General features: G+C 35.0%; 2 protein-coding genes across 10 annotated transcripts in view; one reads left to right on the top strand and one right to left on the bottom strand.

Moving 5' to 3' along the window:
• Positions 1 to 4,573: 4,573 nt before the first annotated feature.
• LOC128861360 (PDZ and LIM domain protein 3) overlaps positions 4,574 to 23,773 on the bottom strand; it is a 46,481-nt gene continuing 27,281 nt past the window's right edge. For 2 of the 9 annotated variants that reach the window (XM_054099450.1, XM_054099453.1), the window contains exons 4-9: positions 13,813 to 14,013; positions 13,092 to 13,171; positions 11,691 to 11,759; positions 8,058 to 8,208; positions 6,967 to 7,008; positions 4,574 to 5,357 (exon numbers count right to left, since the gene is read on the bottom strand). In XM_054099450.1, coding sequence (XP_053955425.1) covers positions 5,271 to 5,357; positions 6,967 to 7,008; positions 8,058 to 8,208; positions 11,691 to 11,759; positions 13,092 to 13,171; positions 13,813 to 14,013 — 630 coding nt within the window. In that variant the 3' untranslated portion in view covers positions 4,574 to 5,270. Of the gene's footprint in view, positions 5,358 to 6,966; positions 7,009 to 8,057; positions 8,209 to 9,735; positions 10,025 to 11,690; positions 11,760 to 13,091; positions 13,172 to 13,812; positions 14,014 to 23,476; positions 23,618 to 23,773 lie in introns of those variants that run through there. The other 7 variants (XM_054099452.1, XM_054099454.1, XM_054099457.1 and 4 more) reach the window with 6 other exon arrangements.
• Positions 18,935 to 21,400, top strand: LOC128861359 (cell division control protein 6 homolog). Its single transcript, XM_054099449.1, has 2 exons — positions 18,935 to 20,457; positions 20,523 to 21,400. The coding sequence occupies exons 1-2, from the start codon at positions 19,056 to 19,058 to the stop codon at positions 20,942 to 20,944; spliced, it is 1,824 nt and encodes a 607-aa protein (XP_053955424.1). The 5' UTR covers positions 18,935 to 19,055; the 3' UTR covers positions 20,945 to 21,400.

The raw sequence follows: 23,773 nt of genomic DNA on the forward strand, positions 1-23,773 counted from the left end.
CACCCAGATACAACAGGAAGTAAATATAATTTTAGAATCGGCAGGCCTGAAATTAGCAAAGTGGTTTTCCAATCATACAAGCTCATCGAATAGTGAGAGTCTCCAAAAATTATTGCAGCTCAGCGATACCGACTCCACCAAAACGCTGGGAATCCACTGGCAGCCGAAAGATGACATTTTTCGCTTCATTCTGGAAGATAATTTTAGCGAGCTGCGAGCAACTAAACGTAATATTTTATCCGTTTCCGCTCGCCTCTTTGACCCTCTTGGTTTATTAGCCCCGCTAGTTACCAAAGCTAAAATCTTATTACAAGAGCTTTGGATTCAAAAGCTAGACTGGGATGAGTCGATTCCATTGCGGCTTGACACTAGCTGGCATAACTTTAAAGCCAATTTGTTGCAGCTTCCATCAATTAGCATTCCTCGGTATGTAAATACAGAGTCGAGTGCCAGCTGCCAAATTCATGGCTTTTCCGACGCTTCAATAAGAGCGTATGGCTGCTGCGTATATATACGTAGCCAATCCGCTAGTGGTACGAAATGCACGCTGCTTACTTCAAAGTCTAGAGTAGCTCCGCTGAAGACTAAATCTCTTCCGCGTTTAGAGCTCTCGGCAGCCCATCTTCTTGCCAAATTATGGTCAAGAATTTCACCAATGTTGAGTCGACCAATAGAACAAACAATTTTCTGGACAGACTCCGAAATAGTTCTGCATTGGATTAAAACGCATCCATCGTCGTTGCAAACTTTCGTCGCAAATAGAGTGTCCGAGATCCAAGAGTGGACCCAGAATGTGTCGTGGCGTCATGTGCCCACAAAACAAAATCCAGCGGATCAAGTGTCTCGGGGTTGTAACGTGGACGAATTGGGTAATTCAATATGGTTTAGTGGTCCACAGTTCCTCCTAGAAGACCCTGCTACATGGCCAAAAAATGTCAACTTCAGTCTCTCTCCAGAACAAGAAGCACTCGAGAAGAAGAAGAACACAATTACGTTAACCGCAATCAATGCCACAACAAATCCACTTCTCGAAATAATTGACAGGTTCTCATCTCACAGAAAAGTGCTTCGGATTTTCGCTTATATACTCAGATGGCTTCGAAAAATACGAGAGCGAAAAGCAGAATCTGAAATAATACCCACGGCAAAGGAATTACAATTGAGTTTCCTTAAAATTGTCGAAATAATTCAACATTTTGAATTTAGCGATGAAATGAATAAATTATCGAAAAATAACGTACTTCCCTCAAGTTTGCAGAAATTAACTCCATTTCTGCATGAACACTCGGAATCATCATTATCGTTTAAATTGATTCGAGTAGGTGGCCGTTTATTAAACGCGCCAATCCCCTATGATGCTAAGTTCCCTTTGCTATTACGCAAAGACTCGCACTTTGTGAAAGCATACATCCGGTTCCTACATTTTCGTAATCACCATGCCGGTCCAAAGGCATTGGTAGCGCTTCTGCGAGAAAAAATATGGCTGGTAAATGCTCGAGAAGCCTGTAGTCGAACTGTAAGAGAATGTATTCACTGTTTTCGTTATAAGCCAAAATTACAAGGTCAGATCATGGGCAATCTACCCGCCGATCGATTACGCGCCCAACGGCCTTTCACAATATGTGGGGTAGATTACTGCGGGCCCATTCACATAACCTTAAAAATTCGCGGTCGCCCTCCCGTGAAAATGTATATTGCCATTTTCGTGTGTTCCGCTTCAAAGGCAGTTCATCTAGAGCTTGTAACTGATTTAACTGCTAATAAATTTATTTTCGCTCTCAAAAGGTTCATTGGGCGCCGAGGGATGCCAGCCAAAATATACTGCGACAACGCGACGAACTTCGTGGGAGCAGAGAGGAAGCTGAGGGAGCTCCGGGAAGCCTTTCTGGCACAGAAAGAGGAGATTCTCCAATACGCCGCCGACGAAGGATTCATCTTCGCCTTCATACCTCCGAGGGCACCCCACTTCGGCGGCCTGTGGGAAGCAGCAGTGAAGTCGGCCAAACATCTGCTGGTGCGCGCCGTAGGCAACGCGCTGTTAACCGCCGAAGAAAGCGCAACGCTTCTCGTCGAAGTAGAAGCGGTCCTGAATTCCCGACCGCTCGCACCACTCAGCAACGACCCCAACGACGGCGAGGCGCTAACGCCGGCGCATCTACTAATCGGTTGCCCCTTGCGAGCTTTGCCACCGGAGAAGGTACCCGTCAACCTCAGCCGCTGCTTAGAGAGATGGCAGCTTGTTTGCTCTCTCAAGCAACAATTTTGGCGCGCGTGGTCGAAGAGCTACCTTCTGGAGCTTCAGCAGCGCAACAAATGGGTGCACCCGCAGCCCAACGTCCAACCAGGCCAACTCGTCGTCGTCCACGAAGACAACGTACCACCGCAGCATTGGGTGCTCGGTCGAGTAACCGCAACCATTCCCGGAGCGGACGGCAAAATTCGAGTCGCAGACATCACCACTAGGTCGGGTGAAGTACGACGCCCTATTCACAAACTCGCCGTGCTGCCGGTGGAAAACAAGAATTGAAGGCTGTTGGATTCCTTCAAGGTGGCCGGTGTTAAGCCAGATTCTGGCAAACCATTAGAATAGAATAAATTAAATAATATTGAATTTAAAAATTGAAATTGTATTACAGCTTAATATTAAGTTATTTTATATTGTTTATTTATAAGTAGGTATGTAGTATACTTTACTGTTTCTCGCTGTCGCTATTTCTATTTACTTCCGAACATTGACTTTATTCTACAACTATACCTACTTTCCGTTCTTCCTATTTCTGTTTACTTAACTGCAAACTCTCTCTAACTCTCCACTTACTGTTCTTCCATTTCCGCTATTTCTCGTATCTTAGTTTTAGGCTTAATATAAGGACAGTACATGTGTAATAAACTCCACTTTTTGAAATTGTAATCGGACGAGTCGGTCTTTAATTTTTAATTACGCGGCGTTACAGGCATTATTCGTTATATTTCGCGCTTCTACCCTTACAAAGTGTTTTTTTTTTAAATTAACATCATTATTATTTATTAATTATCTTCACAAAATAGTGAAGATTTTTCAATAGGATTTGTCCAAGTTTGAAAACTAGCCAACCCTTTCTGCAACCACCTCCTCGTTTGAATAAAATCTTTTACTCGCCAGCCATTTCTTCAAATTGCGGAACAAATAGTAGTCCGATGAATACGAGGGAGCCAAGTCAGGAGCTGGGAAACGTTGTCCTGTTGGAAAAGGAAACTCACTCGACTTCCTCGATTCAAACGAATACCAACCTCAAAGACATAGGCCGATCTGACAGAAACTTGGTGTGTGTTCTTCCAAGAGATGCTACTAACTCAACATCACCTTGATACGCGCCAGTGTACCATCTCTCAAACTTTTCAAAGAGTTCAGACAAACTCTTCAAACGATCTTCGTATGTCAAGCCACTTTCCTATGCCAATAACCCGGCCACAATTGAAGCATTGAAACACAATATTATTCGTCGTGTTGGTGGGCCATATAGCGTTTGCTTTTTGAACCACCTATTTTTTTGAGAATGGTAACACAAATGGCATGTCAAATTTGTTCATAATTTACTTAAAGGTTTGACATTTACGAAATGGGACGCTTTATGCTTGAACAAAATTGGGAAATATTGAAAACCTATTTCCAAAGTGGTGAGTCTTCTTCTTCTTTTCTGATTTTCACATCGGTGTCTACGTCAATAAGCAAAATTGTCGGATTTGGGGTTCAGAAAATCCACACGTTACTGTAGAGAAGCAAATGCATCCACGAATCACTGTTTGGTGCGGTTTTTGGTCTGGCGGCATCATCGGACCATTTTTTTTTTCGAAAATGAGCGAGGAGCGGCGATGACAGTAAATGGCGAGCGTTACCGTGACATGCTCAACGAGTTGTTTCCAAAAATTGAAGAAGATGACATGGACGACATTTGGTTTCAAAAGGACGGTTCAACTTGTCACACTGCCAAAGTTACACTCGAACTTTTGGCTACCGTTTTTGAATTCCGATATCACTTGGCCGCCTCAGAGCTGTGATTTAAGCCCGTTGGACTATTTTTTGTGGGGAGCCGTTAAGGACAAATGCTATGCGAACCATCCAGAGATGATCGATGCTTTAAAACACGAAATCGAAGTTGCCGTTCATGAAATTGGAGCCCAAACAATTGAAAATGGGCTTAAAAATTGGGTTGATCGAATGGCCTACTGTAAAGCCAGTCGTGGCAGTTATTTGAACGATATTATTTTTAATTCATAAATGACAATGTTCAATCTTCAAAATAAAAAAAAAAGTTTGAAAAAATATTGATTAGTTTTTTTTTATAGCCGATTCAAAAAGCAAATTTTACATGGCCCACCCTATATATGGGAAAAAACCATATAAAAAATTAAAAAAATATACAAAAAATGTCAAATGGAACCTTTAACGTTAACGATTTGTAAGTTTTGTTCCAGTGTAAAGTAAGCGAGCCTCAGCTTATTGAAGTCCCTCCCCCCATACCTTTATGTTCTTATCATGATTTGAGCCCTTGTAATTTTTTTCTGTTTTGTTTAAGGACACAACATTTTGGAATTCTCCTGTCCAATGATACAATTTTATTTCATTAGCTTTATAATTTATAAATGATTTTATTTAAATTTAAGGTTAAGTTTAGTTCTTGTGAACCGCTGGGAAATTGAAAAATCACGCTGGAGTCAAGGAAAATAAAACTTATTACCGAATAGACTCAACCACATGAGTTTTCCATTTCTTTTGACTAGAAACACTCATTTTTCTGAAATTTACCTTCCTTAAGTTATTAAAAAATACAATTTAAATTAAAGTTAGTGTTGTTTTTTCTTAATATTGAACATTATTAAGCGGGTCACTGATTTTTGGTTTGCCATTTTATTTCAAATAATTTTGAATCGTTTAATACACTTTTTATTATTAATTTATTAATTTGTGCAAAATTTCGGTTTGTATTTTGTATACTAAAAAACTGATTTTTATTGAAATCGACAGGAAAAATAGGTTCCTTTCGAATTTGTTAATGTTAGATAATTTATTTTTGAATGATTATATGTTATAATATTAAATATATGCATATTTTTTTATTTGCTTGGGTGTACTGCAATTTCCATTAAGAAAACTTCCTCAGTATTTTTAATATTTGTGTTTTTCTTTAAAGCTACCGCTATTCAAATTCTTCTGTATTGTTTGATTATGGTGTTTTAGTTTTGATACATCGATGGGCTCTCATGCACTTAGAAACAACTGATATTAGAAATTAATATTCCGACGCACCCAACACACTGTACATCAAGCGATTGAAAGATGAGCTCTGACGGATGGTGTCATCTTGCGTATTTACCACCTGAATATGCAGAAATAAAAACAAACAAGTATACATATATATTAGAGATTACATACAAATTCGGTCGTAAACAAATATAAAGCAAATAAATCCAAAAATGTATGTTATATCATCCCTGCAATAAATGTATCGGCCTCAGGTATAGCTCGGAACTAGCCCATTTATTTTGAAATAGTTCATGTTATTGCTAGCTAGAGGAGGGATAAAATCGGTATACCCTAATAAGAGTACTTGTAGACCTATTCTAAACTACTTGCAGTATAATGGCAGGGGGAAAAAGAGGTTAGTGAAATCATATTTTAGAAAGCATAAGTCACACTGAAAATGTATGCGAAAATATTAATATATAGGTAGATGTATACATATATGTAGTTTAGGGGAGCAACATCAGGGCATACGCTACAAATAGGAGGAGAATCTTGACCAAACGCCTAACAGAAGTGTACACGCCAATTATTTATTTATTTATTAGAAGTATGTATATAGTATAGTAAATTCTATGGGGATGAGTTTATGCAAGAGAGCGTAGCATCTCTCATGGATCCGATACTCTCGGTGAGCCATAACCTTGTAACAATGTATGTATAAGTCACACGAACATTATTAAACATACCGCTGATTAGAGCACAAATGAAAAATTTCACGTCTATGGGCGGTGCGAAAAACAACGTTTGCGTACTTTATTCGTATCGTAGAATCGAGTGACATGGCAATGCCATGCCTATGTTTTCGTGTGGATAAAGAATAGATCCACATGGCCAATCTTGAGTATAGTAATACGTGTACGATTTGAAGGGCGCACCAACGTAACTCAATCGATTTTGCATACATCGCATCAACCCGATACACATATGTATGTATGTATTGTTTATTTGGTGCATGTATATATATGTATGTACGTATGTACGAATGGATGAAAAATAGCCAGTAAAACTGGTTTGTTCGTCGTTTAAAGCTATTTAATGAAATGAATGTCGTTTCTTGGAATGTTTTAATTTTTAACGGCTCTTTAATTTTCTATTCGGTAGATAACGACAAACCTGTCTACTCTCAAGGTGCATGGCATAAAAGGTTACTCCATCATTCATGCCCTCCACCTCATTGACGTTTATGGAACAATTAACAGAGTTACCATAACCCATCCTCGTATTTGTGGCGTACATCTTGATGTTGTTCCACAAATGGAGGGAGCTACAGTTTTAAGCCGACTCCAAATGGCAAATGATTTTTATGAGGAGCTTTTTCACGGCAAAAATAAACTTGGAGGTTTGTCCTTGCCTGCTGAGGGGCGATCGCTATTAGAAAGAGATTCATTAATTTTGCTATTCCACGCACGGAGATACGAGCCTAACACCTTAGAGTGATAGTCACGCACCAAGCCATTGGGCTACGGTGCCCTCGATGCAAACTAAACTTGTATTAACATCTTCATCCTTGTAGTCCTCAGTTAAAAAAATCGCCTACTTGAGAGTTAAAGCTTAATTAATAGTTTTTGTGTTAATATTTGAATATTTAAACGCAATCGCAGTAATGAGTCTGTTCCAATTTCTACTCCAGGGATGTTACACATACAAATACAGGCGTGATCTAGAGAATTCTCCATACTTACATTGTACGTCGTGTGGGAAACGGGCGTTGAGCTGAGGGGTTTCTGAAAGTCCATTAAAGAAATTTATTTTAATAAAACCTGTACAAATGTGGCGCACACACACACATACTAAAACTATGTCTTATTTCAAATGAATATCATGAAGATATGTGAGAAAGATGAGTAAATATACAATGATTTTTAAGGCAATGGCTACATATAAACTTATGTTTGTTATTTATAAATGTTACTGGTTAAACTGAAAGGTTTTTAAATTTGACCAAAACCAAAATGTAACAACATTAATTAAAAATCGAAAAATTGTTGATGGTATGTACAGTGTGCACAGATGAGAACTAATCCGCATGTACAAATTATTTATTTGGCAGCCGTACTCGCTACTTTTCAATGAGTTATGAATTAAAAATTATAATTATAAAAATTATTTTAAAATTTTTGGTGGATTTCTCACATAAAAAATTTCGAATCCATATACACAAACACACTGATCAATAAACCCATAGAATTTTACAAAATTATAAATAGTTAAAAAAGTCAGAGAGAGAAAGAGATACAGAGAGGATTAGAGGCTGAAACTAATGATGCGATGCAGCGATTTGAGCCTGCGAGCAAGAGAGCGTTCAAAACTAAGTTACACAACGGCACATGCAGCTTAAATATCTATGTGACGGACTATGGTAGCGTGAAATTGGAGGAACTTATTCAATTAAATGTAGATATAAATATATCATATGAATGTTGTACTGACAACGTACATACATACGTGAGCTATGTATATATGTACATATGTATGTACTAATAGAAAATAGTGAAAATAAAAATTAGTGTGATTTTATGATATGAACACATTTTTCCTAATAAGAGTATGTATAACCAGCCCGCTCCGCCAACATGAAATAATTTTGTGGAACGAGAAGGAGATGCACAAAGGAGTACGATTTTTTTTTTTTTTTTTGCTGAATTTAGACTTTTGATTTTTGACGGCCAAGATCATGCTAAAGTGCGTATGATGACGGTGTATCAATGTTCGATGGTCAGTGATCGGTGATCGGTGATCGGTGATCGCAAGCAGCAAGTCGTTTCGACCTTACCTTTCCTGGAGCCAATCGGTTTGGTTGGTAGACCTTTGGCTGAACCGGCACTGTCACTTCCTGTGGGGCATAACCATTGCCATAACCCTGCTCCTGTATGGCTTTATAAGTCTCGCTCTTCGATGGGTCAAAATGAAGAGTCTTCTTATAACTGTTCATTGGTGATGTGATTGAATACAATTTGTATTTAGTAGTAGTTTTTTGTTGTAATTGTTGTCATTTGGCAATTGTCGTCATTCATTACATTGTGGTAAGTATGTAATTAATACGCATGTGTAAATATATATATACACACGATCAATTTAATTTCGATTGCAAAAACACCACGCCACAGTATCGATGTCGATGAATTGACGGTACAAGGGTACATATGTTGGTACGGTGGTATAGTGGCATAGTGATATGGCGGCGCCCGGTGGCACGGTTGATCAAATTTTCACGATTGGAAGCGATTTTAATTGTCATGATTCGCCGAGGGTTTCGAAATTGTCATATTTGATATTTCGATATTTTTGTTTTTAACAGTTTTGGGTTTCATTTATGTTTTGTTATAATAATTATTATTTGTGTGGGTTTAAGTTCAGTCCCAATCAATACGAATTCAATTCGAATTTGGATTTATAATATTCGATTTGGATTTCGTATATGTAAATGTTTGATTGATTGATTTAATTGTTTGACATTGCAGTTGCGCAGAGAATTTGTGTATGTGTTTGTGAGAGAGAGAGAAAGAAAAAACAGGATGTGCACAATACGTTAGAATTAATAGTCATTATAATTTTGCAAACAGATTAATAATTCTTTTTACATATGTATATTATGTTCAAAAATGGTGATTGTTAACATATGTATGTATGTAAATGTGTTTATGCATTGAAAACATACGTATTATTCAAGTTTACTTGTATGCATACGAGTATTATTATATAATGTGCATATGTATGTGTATGAATATAAGTGATTTCGAGCTCAATTAAGTATGTACAAATGTACGTAAGTGACAGTATGCAATGCCAGCGATGTGAGCGAGTTTAAAGGTGAAATATTTGTGCAGCAGCAACTCTTAAATACTAAATTATATCTCGTTCGAAACGATACAAAAGAATCGGTTAGTAAACCAAAACTAAGAACATTACTATTAACTTGGCCAAAATGCCATAATTTTTCTTCATTATTCATTAATATTGTTATTAAATTACTTGTATATCTTTTTCTAAGTCTTAAGTTAAGTCAGTAAGTGTTTAAGCTTTGCTCTCTGCTCCATAAAGCAGTTATCCAGTAGGAAAGCTTTCGAATATTAATACTGGGGAATAATAACGGATTAGATATGGTATTAGGTTGGTGGGCGCAAGGAGAAGATGGCGATTCAATATGATAATTCAATTTCGGGAAATGCCAATGTTCACATATAGTTCATACTACGAATATATGATTTTGAATGTTATTTCTTGGGACTGTTCTAAAAAAATGATTACAAACTAATAAATATTTCGATAAATTTTGCTATATCACAGACCAATTGAAAATTTTCAGTTGAGTGTAATGACAACACGTCAATTCAACTCCAATTAACCGCTTTCAGAGGTCAAAGATTAAAGCTCAATTTTCAGTTGTAATAAACTTTTAGTTAGCATAAAAGCCTTCGTTTTAGAGTCTATTAATATTGAATCATTTTCTGGTTTTGTTTTTTTCTGTAAAAAGTCGAAGTTCTCCGTTGATTCCAATTTTTTTAATTATCGTTATGAAAATTATATTCTCTTTCCTCATTTGTGTTGATATTCGTATGCTTTCGACTTCCTTACACGGAAGTTTTTGACTGCTTTCAGAACTGTTCGGTTTTTTGAGTATGCAATTACAGTTGTTGCTGGCGTTGCTGCTGTCGTTCTTCCTGCTCTCTCAGTTCTCTGAGTTTTTGTTGCTCCAGAATTTTTCGTTTATGTTCCAGGAAAGATAGATCGATGAAAATTCTAATATTAATTGTACAGCTTTGTCCTTTTTCAAAATATGTATTAATACGTCTTTTATGCAAAATTAAACACTATTTGTCCTAAAAAATGCTCAATAGAAATGCCTTCAGTAATTTTTACTTACTATCCGGTGTCTCTTTTTCTGTTATTTTAGAAGTTACTAAATTAGTTAATTATTAACTGATTGTAATCAGTTATTTCAGCCATAAATTGTATTCTTTCACTCATTCTACACAAATAATCACTCTATAAATTTTAGTTTCAATCTAGAAGATGTAAAGGGCAAAATAACTTTCGTCCCTAACCTAAAATTGGTAAAACCAAACACAATTTCTATATAATTTTTACTACATAATAAAAACATTACATGACATAAATTTCATACAATCGAACAGAAATGTGCATATGTAAACATTTACAAGGTTTTTGGAATAAGGGAAAATAAAGTAAAGTCTTAAAGACATGCTATTGATGTGTTGGGTCGAATTGGAAAATTCGAAAAATTTGCTTGATTCGAAATCGTCCCTGCTATCTCTTCAGGTTGCATCACTTCAATCTGGTCAATGGAACTACAGATTTCAACTACAGAAGCGAGGACCGGAGTCGCCAGTCGCTTTAAAATTAAAAAAATCAATCAGTTCTGTTAACTCAGCACATCGTCGAAATGTTGATAACTGACGACCCATAACTTTCACAACGCAAGTCGTTCGCGAAACATCACTGCATGATCATCACTGATTGAGTCAGTGGGCTACTCTTCTTTAGTGTACGTCGCCGTAAATCAATTTAAAGGAGGTATTGAAACCTTTCGGACATGACAAAAGATATGTATATCAAAAGGGCCTTAATTTAGGTGAAACTCAACTTGAAATAACTGGTTTTAAGAAATAATACATTTTTTAACTCTCCCGAAATTTCTGCTGCGTGGAAGCTAAGCGTGGTAGAGCTGTACTACTTCATTAGGGTTTGATATTTTCCAAAATATTTATTTTATTCGAGATATTCCCCGAATTTATTGTCGAAATATCAACGTTGGTGTGTTTTTTTTTTTAATAAAATCGTTGAAGCCTTTCCTTTACTAAAAGTTTGACGGGCAAATTTCTTTCGTTGTTCAACAATTGTAATACCCAACTGTCAAACATTTTCCAAAATTCCTTCATATATTTACAGTTACATGGACATGGTAACTACTTGGCATGCTTGCAAGGTCCGAATTGTTTTCAAAATTCATGAAATAACTACAAACATCAAAATTCATACGAGTACTTACACAAGTGCAACTCATAACAAAAGAAAACAATGGGAATACCAAAAACATAATTCACGCAATGAAAAAAGTTTGACCACTCTTAACTACAGTTAATTGAAGCCGACGGTTTGTTTTAATGGTAATGCTATTAAATGTCAAAGGGATGACAACAAAACTCATATAGCAGAACAAAACTAGTGTAGCACTCAAAGCGCTCGATTGTTCTGTGTGGTCTTACAAACGGATCGAAAATAGCTAATGAAGATTTTTGAATCAACCAATGAATTACCAAAAGTGATTTTATGGTAATGACCAGTTAGGGCTAGATAATGGGGTGACTTTTATGATAACTTGATTGATTGGTTGATTGTTTGATCGATTGATTGACTGTCTGGTTGATTTGCAATTTACTTTTACCGGTCAAGTTTTGTCGGCATTGGGCGATGCAAAGGACTACTCCTTATGCGCGGACTTTCGGTTTTGGCACTACAACAACAACAATATTTTTTATACAAAATTCATGAAATGGATAAATCATACATTTATACATACATATATATATTTATATATACATAAGAATATTTTCTATAATAATATTTAAAATTGTGACGTAAATTTAGTTTTCGCCAGACACCAAAACAAAAATACTTTAGTAATATGTGTGGTTGTATAAATATTTACATATATACATATGTGTGTGTGCGAATATTGCACCATCCTGTCAATTTATATATGTATGTACATACATCTACAATAATCGTAAACATAAAACCAGAGACAGTTGCGGAACTACACATAAATACACAAATGACAGCTGTGGAATGCTAATCTACATAAAATCCTATTTCCAGCATAGTTCGTGGCTTTGTTTAATTTGTTCGTTAAATTTCTAATACATTCCGCTTTACATACATGGAAACACACATACACATTTTTATGTAAAGTGGTGCAAAAGTAATCCCCTATCGGGAGAAGTTATTATTTTATAATCGTAAATGCTGGCCCCCAGCAAAGGCCCAATATTATTTTTTTTTCAATTTCATAGGAAGTAAATTAAGGTTCACATAAATATTATTTATGCATTGAACCTTTTTTGTTTGCTTATCAAAAATTATTTAGTTTTAGTTATTTATTTAACAGTCGATTGGACTACTTTTGCGCCGCATAATACATAGGAAGCCTTAACTAAGAAACTAAGCAAAATGAACGAAAGCTTCAAGCGATAAGCGAATCGCATACATTCGGCCTCTTGTCAGTGTCACAAAAACATTTTCGAATGATTGTTTTGCAAAACAAAATAAAAACAATTTCCGAAAAATGAATTTTTTTAAGCTACACAACTTTTTTAACGCAGCCAGCAGAAAAATTAGCGGTTAGTTGCGTTCGAAACCATAATTTCTCATCCCAACATGAGAATTCCGATATTGCAATGTTATGAAAACCTTTTTAATTTCAAAATACGTCTGTAGGACAATTAAATACTACTTGGCTATAATAAAAGCATAAGCTGGGTAGTTCTTCTAACTCGGTTGCTAAAATCATTGCAACTGCAAAACCAAAAATAAAAGTATTTAAGTAGATCGCTAGCACATTTAATAAATATATTGGCCTACGCACTTCAATTGGGGTCCGATTAAATTGGTTATAATTCTTTATTAATATTTTTTGCAGCTTGTTTTTTATTAATTAAGCATTATGTGTCACAATAAATATGTGTTTTTGTTCAATTAAGCTAAAATCTCAAATGAATAGCAACATTCTTTTGTATACAGAAAAATAGTAATTCGAGTGAAGAAGTGAGAAATATTTGACACTTACGGAACTGTTTGTCTGATGGTGTTCTCGATGTTGTTCTCTGAATACAGGCCAATGGGTGAGTTGAATTGTTTGTGGAATACCTGTAAAGTGGATATATGTATGTATGTTAATAAGCACCCGTATATACATATTTGTATACCATCTGTACATATGTATGTATGTGCCGTTTGTAAGAATACTGAATTAGCTTCATATAAATTTTGTTTGCCATTCACTGGCATGCTCGTAACGGGTGTTTTCTTAGAGCTATAGAACGTTTTGTTTTTCAAATACAATTTCTCAATTTTTCATTTGTTTTTCATTTATTTCATAAGTCATAGACTTACTGCCTTTATAATTACTATTAGATTGCTGAGCTTTTGCGTAGTCAAATAACCATTCAGCCTCATAGCGAAGTGGACGAACGTGAATTTTTATTAAAAGTTCCATATATCTCAAAAAATTACCCTTTTTATCTTTTCAAATAAAAAATGAGTATAAAAAACCTCAACGTAGTTACGCAACAAAAGTGAAAATTTAAATATTTTTTGTATCAAATAGTTATTTAGCAAATTTTGCACGCCAACGAAAGAGAAAACAAAGAATATGAAAGTCGGAAAAAATTAAATGAGTATGACCGCTTTTGTTTTTATCGGAGCACATACATATGTATGCACAGACATTTTAGCACATACATATGCACAGACATGAAATAATCTCAAATAAAAATAGTTGTACTTACCCTGCCAGTGTCGGCATCCTGGCCAACGACCTTGTGCAACATGGTGTCGGCGACGCGTTGCTTCATCACACTGTCATGATAATCGTGGCCGCGGTTAGCGCGAACAGCCGGATTTGGGTGGTACCTCAAGTAAGATTCTGTGGTTGGGGCATCCTTCTTAACTTTGGCACCAGGAAGCACCAGTGGAGTTGTTCGGTAGGGCTGCGTTGAAAAACAAGACGTTTTTTATAAAATAAGCAAGCAAATAATAAACAACTACGCTAAGGAATTGACCTAAGGAATTATGCTTTTGTTAACTTATTAGCAATGTTTAGTACACGTGAAAGTGTGTACGTATATACTTAGTATATTTTAAGTAAATAAATAACAACTCATACATATCTGTACTTATATTTATATATGTATGTACACCATATATTTATATGTATTTAAATTTATTTTTCTACCATGTAATAGTAAAGCGCTAATGTTCGGATATTTTGATATTCAACTATATGTATGTATGTATAAAGTTAGCTTTGAAAATTGCATTTGTACAAGTATAGTATATCACTACATATTATAAAACAAAGTCGCTTTTTCTGTCCCTATGTCCCCTTATACGCTTAAATCTTTAAAACTACGCAACGGATTTTGATGCGGTTTTTTTTTAAAGATAGATTGATTGAAGAGGAAGGTTTATATCTATATAATGTGAAGAAATATATAAAGGGGGCGTGGCAATCGGTCAAAATGTGGCAAAAAACATAATTTTTTTGTTTTCACGGCCATAAATCATAAACGAATCAACCAATTAAAATGAAACTTTCTTGAAGTTTAACTTTGAAATATTTACTTTCGTTCTGCATCAAAAAAAAAAATTGATTTATTTGTTATTTAACCAAAATTGTTTAAACAAAAGCAGCTCTTTTTCCAAAAAAAGCTGTTTGTGTGTGTGTTCGCTGTCAACCGAATGAAGCAATAGGCGTTAAGCGATAATCTCACCACACCTCATTAATGTTGAATTACATCGTATGGTGACGTATGTATGTATGTATTTACGAATCGCTCGCATTATTTCATTTCGGACATATGTACATACATATGTATCTATGTATGTACTGAATTCCATGTAATTATATGTACATACAATTTTACAGCGAAATAAAACGCTATTTTCAGGTTCTATATTAGTAAATCGCACATAATTAAAATACAGTTTTTGAATAGTTTTTATTGATTCGGAGCGCGTTTAGTTTGCTATCAATTCCATACAATAACATTTTTTGTCATTTACTTTTTACGACAACTAATAGCTTATTTTCGAAGCGATTTCAACAAATGGGTACAACATTAATCCTTATCCAATTAAATACCTTAACACTCATAACGAAACATCGGTCAAAATGACCGATAGTGAATTTCGTGCTGGAATAGTGGCTAAACTGCTTGACCTTGACAGCTGCCCCTCCTCCTACCTTCCTCCCTCCCCCTACCATCGCCACTGAACAGGTTTTCATTTAGTTGGCGTGACGCTATTGTCTTGTGCACATCCCAAGTTCGATTTCGGTCGGTCAGATTTACCGTGTGTTTGTATTCAAGCTTTATAGGTTTCGTTAATTTCAGTTTCATGTTTTTTTTAATGATTGACATGTCAATTATGTAAAATAAAAACTTTTTTTGATTGTAAATGCTTAATAATTATTGTAGTACCTTATTATTTACCTCATTTTAACTGAAAAAAAACATAACAATAAAAAAAACATAAAAAGTAACGATTTCGGTCAAAATTACCTTATGTTTCGCTTAGTGTCACAAAAATCATGTTTCGTTATAAGTGTTAAATACATTGTTGTTTTCATATAGATCTATGTATATGGCTCTTTACAGCATATAATTAAAAACAATATTTTTCAAGATATTACAGCAGTAATTAGTAATTGAGATCTACCGGAAAAATTGCGTTAGCTGTTGCGTCATCCGGCATTGCCGCTACTCTTTTGGAAAGAGGCCGAACCACACACTCTACAATGAAGCACCCGCTGAAAATCGCCACCGATGATGATAACAGCGTCTGTAGTGTTTCTAGACAGAGCAATACAGGAAAATTGATGCGTGACTGCTCATTAATAGTCTGGGACGAAGCTACCATGTCAAACAAGACGTCTGTGGAAGCACTGGATAGGACAATGCGCGATTTGCGCAACAAAAATGCACCTATGGGTGGATGTACAATTCTGTTCTCAGGAGATTTCCGTCAAATCCTACCAGTTGTGACTCGAGGAACACGTGCTGACGAAATAAATGCTTCGCTAAAAAGATCCCACCTTTAGTCGTATGTCAATAAATTAGAGCTTAAAACTAATATGAGGATTTCGTCATCTTCACGTGAGAACAGGCTATTTCCAGAGATGCTGCTAAAAGTTGGCAATGGAGAATTAACACAAAGTGAGGGAAGGATTAACCTAATATAGAAAACCTTTGTGTTTTGATAGACAACATCCAAGAGTTAGTCAGCAATGTCTATCCAGACATTGATAACATAAGTTATAAGACAATATCTTGGTTTAAAGAAAGAGCTATTCTGTCACCAACTAACGAACAAGTAGATAAAGTAAATAACTTGATTATTTCAAAGATTGATGCGCCGACGAAAATATACTACTCGGTCGATACTGTTCTCGATTTGGAAGAAGCTGTTCAATTTCCTACAGAATTTCTAAATTCTTTGAAACCGTCTGGACTCCCTCCTCACAAAATGGAGCTGAAAATAGGTTGTCCTGTTATTTTATTAAGAAACCTAAGTCCACCTAAGCTTTGCAATGGCACGCGTTTGCTGGTAAAATCACTGAAAACTTTCATAATAGAGTGCACAATACTCACAGGATGTGGTACCGGAGAAGATGTATTGATTCCCCGAATCCCTCTGATACCATCGGATCTACCATTCCAATTTAAACGCTTACAATTTCCGGTAAAGACATCTTTTGCAATGACCATTAATAAATCTCAGGGTCAAACCTTCAACGTTGCAGGCTTAGATTTGAGTGTTGACTGTTTTTCACAAGGCCAACTGTATGTCGCTCTTTCAAGAGTAACCTCTAGAGAAAACATGTTTGTATTGTCTAATGACAAGAAGGCTATGAACGTTGTATATAAAGACATTCTGTAATATAGTAATTGTTGTAAAAATAAAATAAATACATATGTAAAAATGCAAAAAGTTAATATGCAAAAATGTAGGGTATGAATTTAGATATCCCAAAGATAGCAGGAAATCTTCATGCTATAAAGAAAGGAGAATTGTTTTACTCCAAATTTAACGCGTGCGGGCCACGGGCAATAATGAATAAGCCAAAACTACTGGATCGATTTTAATCATTTTTTCAGTGAAGGACATAGGGTATATATTTTATACCCGTGCGAAGCTGGGCGGGTTGCTAGTCAATATATAATAAACAAGTTAGACGAAAGCTAATAAAGACGTCGTCCAAATAAGGCACGAATGGAAAAAATTGTTATAAATTATCAGATAGGAGATTAACTAACTTTAAAGTCAATTCTTCTAAAAATTGGTTTATTTGTACGCTTGAGTACAATTAAAACTAAACTGAACAATTTTTTTTATTTTTAAGAATTTTATTTTATATTATTTTTATTTATTAAGTGTTGAAATTTTTGGTATAACGTTTTTTAAAGAGAAATATTTCGGTTGTTTTCAACATTTTTTTCAAACATGTTTTTTTCCAAAAATTGGAATGCATTGATAAGAAGAAGCTGACACGAATTATTGAGATAGACTCCACATAAGATGTCAGATAAGAATTGAATACGACATATTTCACGGTGGGATTTGAAGGTTATGTATTTATTATGCCTTCGGTATAATAATGCTTTGCGTCTAACAGAGACCAGTACGATATTCATCGTAAACATAAAAGAATGCTAAAAATATTAAATTAAGTATGAAACATATGTACAAATATATTTGAAAAATTAAAATTGTGCATGTATGTGGTTGTGCATTTATAGTGACGAGCACATCCGTGTGCATGGTTTAAAAAAATAAACGTGAGTTTTCATAAATTGCGCTTGTTATACCACAAAATCCACAAGAGAATTCGGTTGAGTTAAACCTATCTTCTAAAAAAATCAAAAATCTAATTAAAAACATTACCTTTGTTACCTTCTATTACCTTTGTTTATTTTGTGGCAAAAGTATTTTTAAAAACAAATTTTATTTATAAAAACTCAATTCTTGAGATATGTAAATATTTTTCAGAAAAATTTCAGCGTAAGTCTTAAAATGTAATCAATTTTAAAATTTCGGAGCATACGTATTTAAATTTTTTTTTTTTAAATAAAAACAAAACAATAAAATGTCTTGCTTAAATGTTTGGGAGCTTTTTTATGGCATTTAAAATTAAAATAAACGACGAAAGAAGCAATATTTTACAATCACTGGGTTCAATTATATACATACATAAATATTGTGGAAAAATGTCTAGAGAGCAAAGAAAATATACAAAAACACGACTACAGACGTACATATGTGCACGTCTGCAAAAACTATAATACTATTATACTAAACGTATACAAAAAATATGTATGTATATTCACATATTCATACATTGTTTGCATTTATATATTGAAAATATGACTATAAACATCGTTCTAGAACAATACACTCACACACATTTATACGTATATACATACATTCACAACTACGTATGTAGAACCTTTAGGTTTTTATATGCTATACATATGTATCAGTCGAAAACTTAAGATTTGAGCCATATTTATCTGTCTATAAGAAATATTTTGTTTCTCACTATTTGCTCCCCCGTTTGGGCTCTCAATTGATGTTATTTTATTTTTATGTGCATACGGTTTTCATTTCGTATTTATAGCGGCTTACGTAATCTTGGCCTTCCAATGCAGCTGTGAGCATCAAATAGTTCAGTATAGAAAAAGCAATACTAGAAGTGAATGAGAATTATAAAATACATGATATAGCAGATAAAGCTCTCGGATATTTCTAGTTATAGTCTATAGGGTATAAAAAACTTGCACTCATAAAATTTGATTCACCCTGTGCTGAATTAAATGACAACCTTTTTAACATCTGGTATAAGATGACAGCTGTCACTGAGTTTGGCGCCATCCTATCAGTTAGCATGTTACAGTGTGTTGTTCAATAAGAGAAAATTTACAAGTTTTGTGTATTTTAATAAAAATTGTTTTGTTATATTATTTTAAAAACTATGACCACAGTTCGTCGTTCAACTCGTCTGAATAGTGTTGACAAATCAACGCGTGCTCATCCTGTTGACACTTCTGAAAAGCCTTCATTACGTCCAGAACTTTGGCGTCTACGCCAAACAAAGCATTTTGTTGCAAGCGGCGACGAGGAGGAAGAAGATACATGTAGAAAATCACCTACGTTTGCAGAAATAGATAAAGAAAATTCGAAAAACAGCAACGTTATGAGTAAAGCTAAAACTAGACGTCAAATGAAAAGTAATCAGATTGCAGTAACAACTCAAGATGCTCAAGATCATAATACACCACGGCGTGGCAAGGTAACACGTTCAGGTTCATCCAGCAGCAAACTTGGATTGACTAAAAAACGCAGCGGTGAAGCACATAGCCAAGATAATGCCCGAAATGATGATGAATTTGAAGAATTGCAAGGCGGACCAGATGTATCACCACCGAAGCAGGCACGTTGGAAACAAAATTTTCAATTGATAAGTCCTTCAAGATTAATAGATCGATTAAGTATAGACGACCACAAAGATGCTAATACTGATACTGATGAAGAAGACGTACACACTCGTTCAGGAGAAGAAAAAGTTGAGAAACAAGTAACCCCCACGCGTAACAAATACCAAAATGCGCGTCGTGTGCTAAATAGTGCCGAAACTCAACATTTGCCAGGACGAGAAAAGCAATTGCAAGACTTAAGAACCTTTTTTGAAAAACATTTAGAGGAAAAGCGATCTGGTAGTTTGTATGTATCCGGGCAGCCAGGCACTGGCAAAACTGCATGTCTCTCTTTGCTTTTAAGGTCACCTGAGCTATCTAAACAACTGAAATGCGTCTACATCAATTGCACGTCCATTGCCAGCATAAATGGTGTTTACAAAAAGTTGTGTACTGAACTCAAGCTTCATCCCTCCGGACGTAGTGAGCGTGATTATATTGCATGCATGCAGCATCACTTGCGTACGTCACGCCGTATGCTGCTCATTGTATTAGATGAAATCGATCAGCTTTGTAGTGCTAAACAGTCAGTTTTATATACCATTTTTGAGTGGCCTTCACTACCAAAAGCGCAACTGCTGCTGGTGGGCATAGCTAATAGTCTAGATCTCACAGAGCGCACATTAATGCGACTAAATGCACGATGCGAACTAAAGCCACAGCACATGCATTTTCCACCGTACACTAAGCAGGAGATTGTAGAAATATTTCGTGCGAGACTTGAAGAAGCGGGAGTGCTTGATGTCTTCCCTCCAGTTACGCTCCAGCTCTTGGCAGCTAAAGTTAGTGCAGTGAGTGGTGATGTACGCCGCGCACTGGATATTGGCAGGAGAGTAGCTGAAATAGCGGAACAACAGATGAAATTAGGGCAGCGTCAGGTGAATCTGAAAGCTAAAGAAGGTAAATTGGCGATTTTATTAAATATTATTTAAAGACAATTATTTTTAAATTTTTTATCTATCCAGTCATCCTAAAACCAGTGCAAGTGTCTCAAGTGGCAGAGGTGTTAAACAAAGTATATGGTGTTTCACAAAACCTTCAAGAAGACATAGAAGACTCATTTCCACTGCAACAGAAAATTGTGCTATGTTCTCTGATGCTAATGCTTCGTAAAGAACGCAACAAAGACATAACCATTGGACGCCTACACGAGGTATATAGACGAGTGTGTACTAAGCGCAATATTCACGCATTGGACCAAGCTGAATTTGCAGGATTGGTCGACTTAGTTGAAACACGTGGCATACTGCGCATCATTCGCAAAAAGGAACCACGTCTGTACAAAGTGGTGCTGCAGTGGGACGAAGAAGAAGTGAATGGCGCACTAAGAGACAAACAACTGATTGCTTCTATATTGGACGACACTGCCTGCCTTGGAAAATGTTAACGTGGGCTGACTTCACAAGTGCATTATAAAGCTTAAATTCGACATCTACATATTTATCAAAGTCATATTTACAAGTAAAATCATTCAACATACAAACCAATAGAAATATTTTTAAAAAGTGTTAATAAATGAATCGCATACCTGACAAAACAACCATAATTAAATGTAATCTGTACATTCTGTACGTTAAAAATTGAATGTAACCACTTCAAATCGTTTTAATGTCAGTCAGTTCTACATTACCGAAACGACCAGGGTATATATCCCACTGTCAACTTCATATCCATAAATTGATGGGGAATGTCTTATGATATCACTGTCATTATTAAAATAATAGTGACAAAACAAATTAATCGGAAATCCTTTAGAGTGTACAAAGTAACTAATTAATAAATCTAATTTGGCACTAAACTGGTATATTTTATACAAATAAATGAACTCTACGAACACATTCTATGCCCACAATGCGTTTTCAGGTGGTATTTACGCCGTTGGCGTCGTTCTTCGTTCTTGAAAATTAAAAATGTTCACTAGTTTTTAAAGAAAAACACATTTATGAGCGGCGAGTAGGGAGTGGAAGTGTGAACATTCATATTTACTCTGTGCATGTGTAGATTGTGACCATGAAATATACGTTGACATGTTGTTGATGTAATTAATTTTAGACTTTACAAAATATATGTATGCATGTATTTAAAAATTGCAACGCAAAAATAGACTTGATTCAAAAAACGTCTTACACAAGATGGTCAAGAGCAACAAAAATCGGCCCAAGAAGCAATGAAAAATATACAAGAGATAACTCTGCATTTGTTGGAATTTAGACATAATTAAATATTATAAAGCGCAGAGCGACACTTTTGAACAAAGCAAATCATTTTGACGAATAATTTGCGTACGAAATTCGAAAAAGTGAAAATTGACGTGACGAAGCAGGTGTCGTCTGAATAATTTTGTTTACTGCAATTTATGTATATATAATATTAATGTATATGTATGTATATATATCAATGCTGACGCATATGTACATATGATGTAGGTATGTATGTGCAGTTAAAAGAACAAAAATATTCAAATACTCGAATACATAAAAAGTGCATTTGCATTTGAATAAAAAGTTTCTATCTTTCACGTTTACATGAAATACGCAAACTCTTTTCTGTGGTCGCTTAACAAAAATAATTGTTTTAACTTTAGCAACTCTTCCTAAGATCTATAAATCGTAACCTCCCGTGGAAAAATTTACAATTTAAACTCAATTGTTATTAAGATGGGTTTTAAATCTGCAGCTTTCCACAGATATGTGCATACTTATATTTGTGAGCCAGTTAAAAATCACGGCTCAAACTTTTCATTTTGAATTCTGTACGGAGTTGCTAGAATTTCTACCCAATTTAAATTTGATTTCATTTCCCAAGTAAACATCGAAAAATTTCGAAGATACATAGTTTATTATATACTCGTATAAATCGATGCATGTGTATGTACATATGTATTCATAATATGCCTGAAGCAAATTAAAAAAGTAAAAATGGTAACGAGAAAATTTATTTTGCAACAAACGATTATAGGCGTGGTTATCTAGCTGCTGGCCAACTATGACGAGAGCGTTGGGTGCGGCAGTAATGATGAGTGCGACAGACTTCAATGTTTTCATTTTCGTATATTTTCGCCAATCTACTAAAGAGTTGTTTGCGCTTTCTCAACTTTCTAAAAATAATTTAGGTATATATTTCAAAAGCCAACAATTATTCTACTGATCAGATACACTCGCCAAATTATTGAATTTCCGAAATATCACAAATTTTCATTTTATTTAACTCAGTACAGACCTTTTCATTTTCTGTTTTTTGTGCTGTGTTGATGGAGAATGAGCAAATGTGCATACATACATACACATACGCACACATATGTAAATATTTCTGAGGAAATTCAAAAGGAATATTCTCGAACCAAGGTATGTGCATATTGTTTACAAGTGATTCTTTTTAAATGCGCAGAAATTTGTTAAAATAAATAAGTGTGTTAAATTCAGGAAAGCTTTTCCATAACACATAAAAAATTAACAATGCATGAAAGATATACGCCAAATACATACATACATACATATGAATGAGTTTCTTTTATTGAAAAGTTCTTCTGTATAATTTCTAAAAATATTTATTCACATACTTAACTTTTTCGACCTTCACGTTTTCCCGACTGTCGAGACTATTACCGTCCCGGATTTATATTCAAGGATTTATACCATCAGCATTTTCAAAGTCTGAAAGGAATGTTTTACTCTGTTGCAACAACAACAGTTGATGTCAGTCGTTATCGAAATATTTTGCTACGGAAATTTCGTTATCAAAATATCTTAGATCAATTTATGTATGTATGTATGTAGTACATATGTATATATTTGGGGTAAATAAATATTAAGGATAAATATTCCTAACGGTATATTAGCTGAGTATGTATGTAACTAACTTATATTGTTGGGCATATATTTGAAAAAAAAAAATAATTTTCGCTGGAGGCGTGGCTTACTTGATATTGAATGCATTCATTGAGGTCCGGTTGGGCCCTATAGTAGTGTGGGGTTCCGTTTTTAAATTGAACGTATTCCATTTTTCTCTGTGGTTTTGTGTGTTTTGTATGTGTGCAACTTTAAATTTATTTGTCAACGCCCTTATTTGAAAAAGTAAAAAAAAAACATATAATTTTGACAATTACATAACAAATCATCACTATTCAATGTAGAAATCACTTTAGCTATGTGGTATCATAGTTCTATTAAGTTCTGGTTGGTCTACATATATAGGAATACATGAATTGAAAAATATT

Source organism: Anastrepha ludens, chromosome 4, assembly GCF_028408465.1.
Source record: "Anastrepha ludens isolate Willacy chromosome 4, idAnaLude1.1, whole genome shotgun sequence".
In the NCBI taxonomy this organism is placed as follows: Eukaryota; Metazoa; Arthropoda; class Insecta; order Diptera; family Tephritidae; genus Anastrepha; species Anastrepha ludens.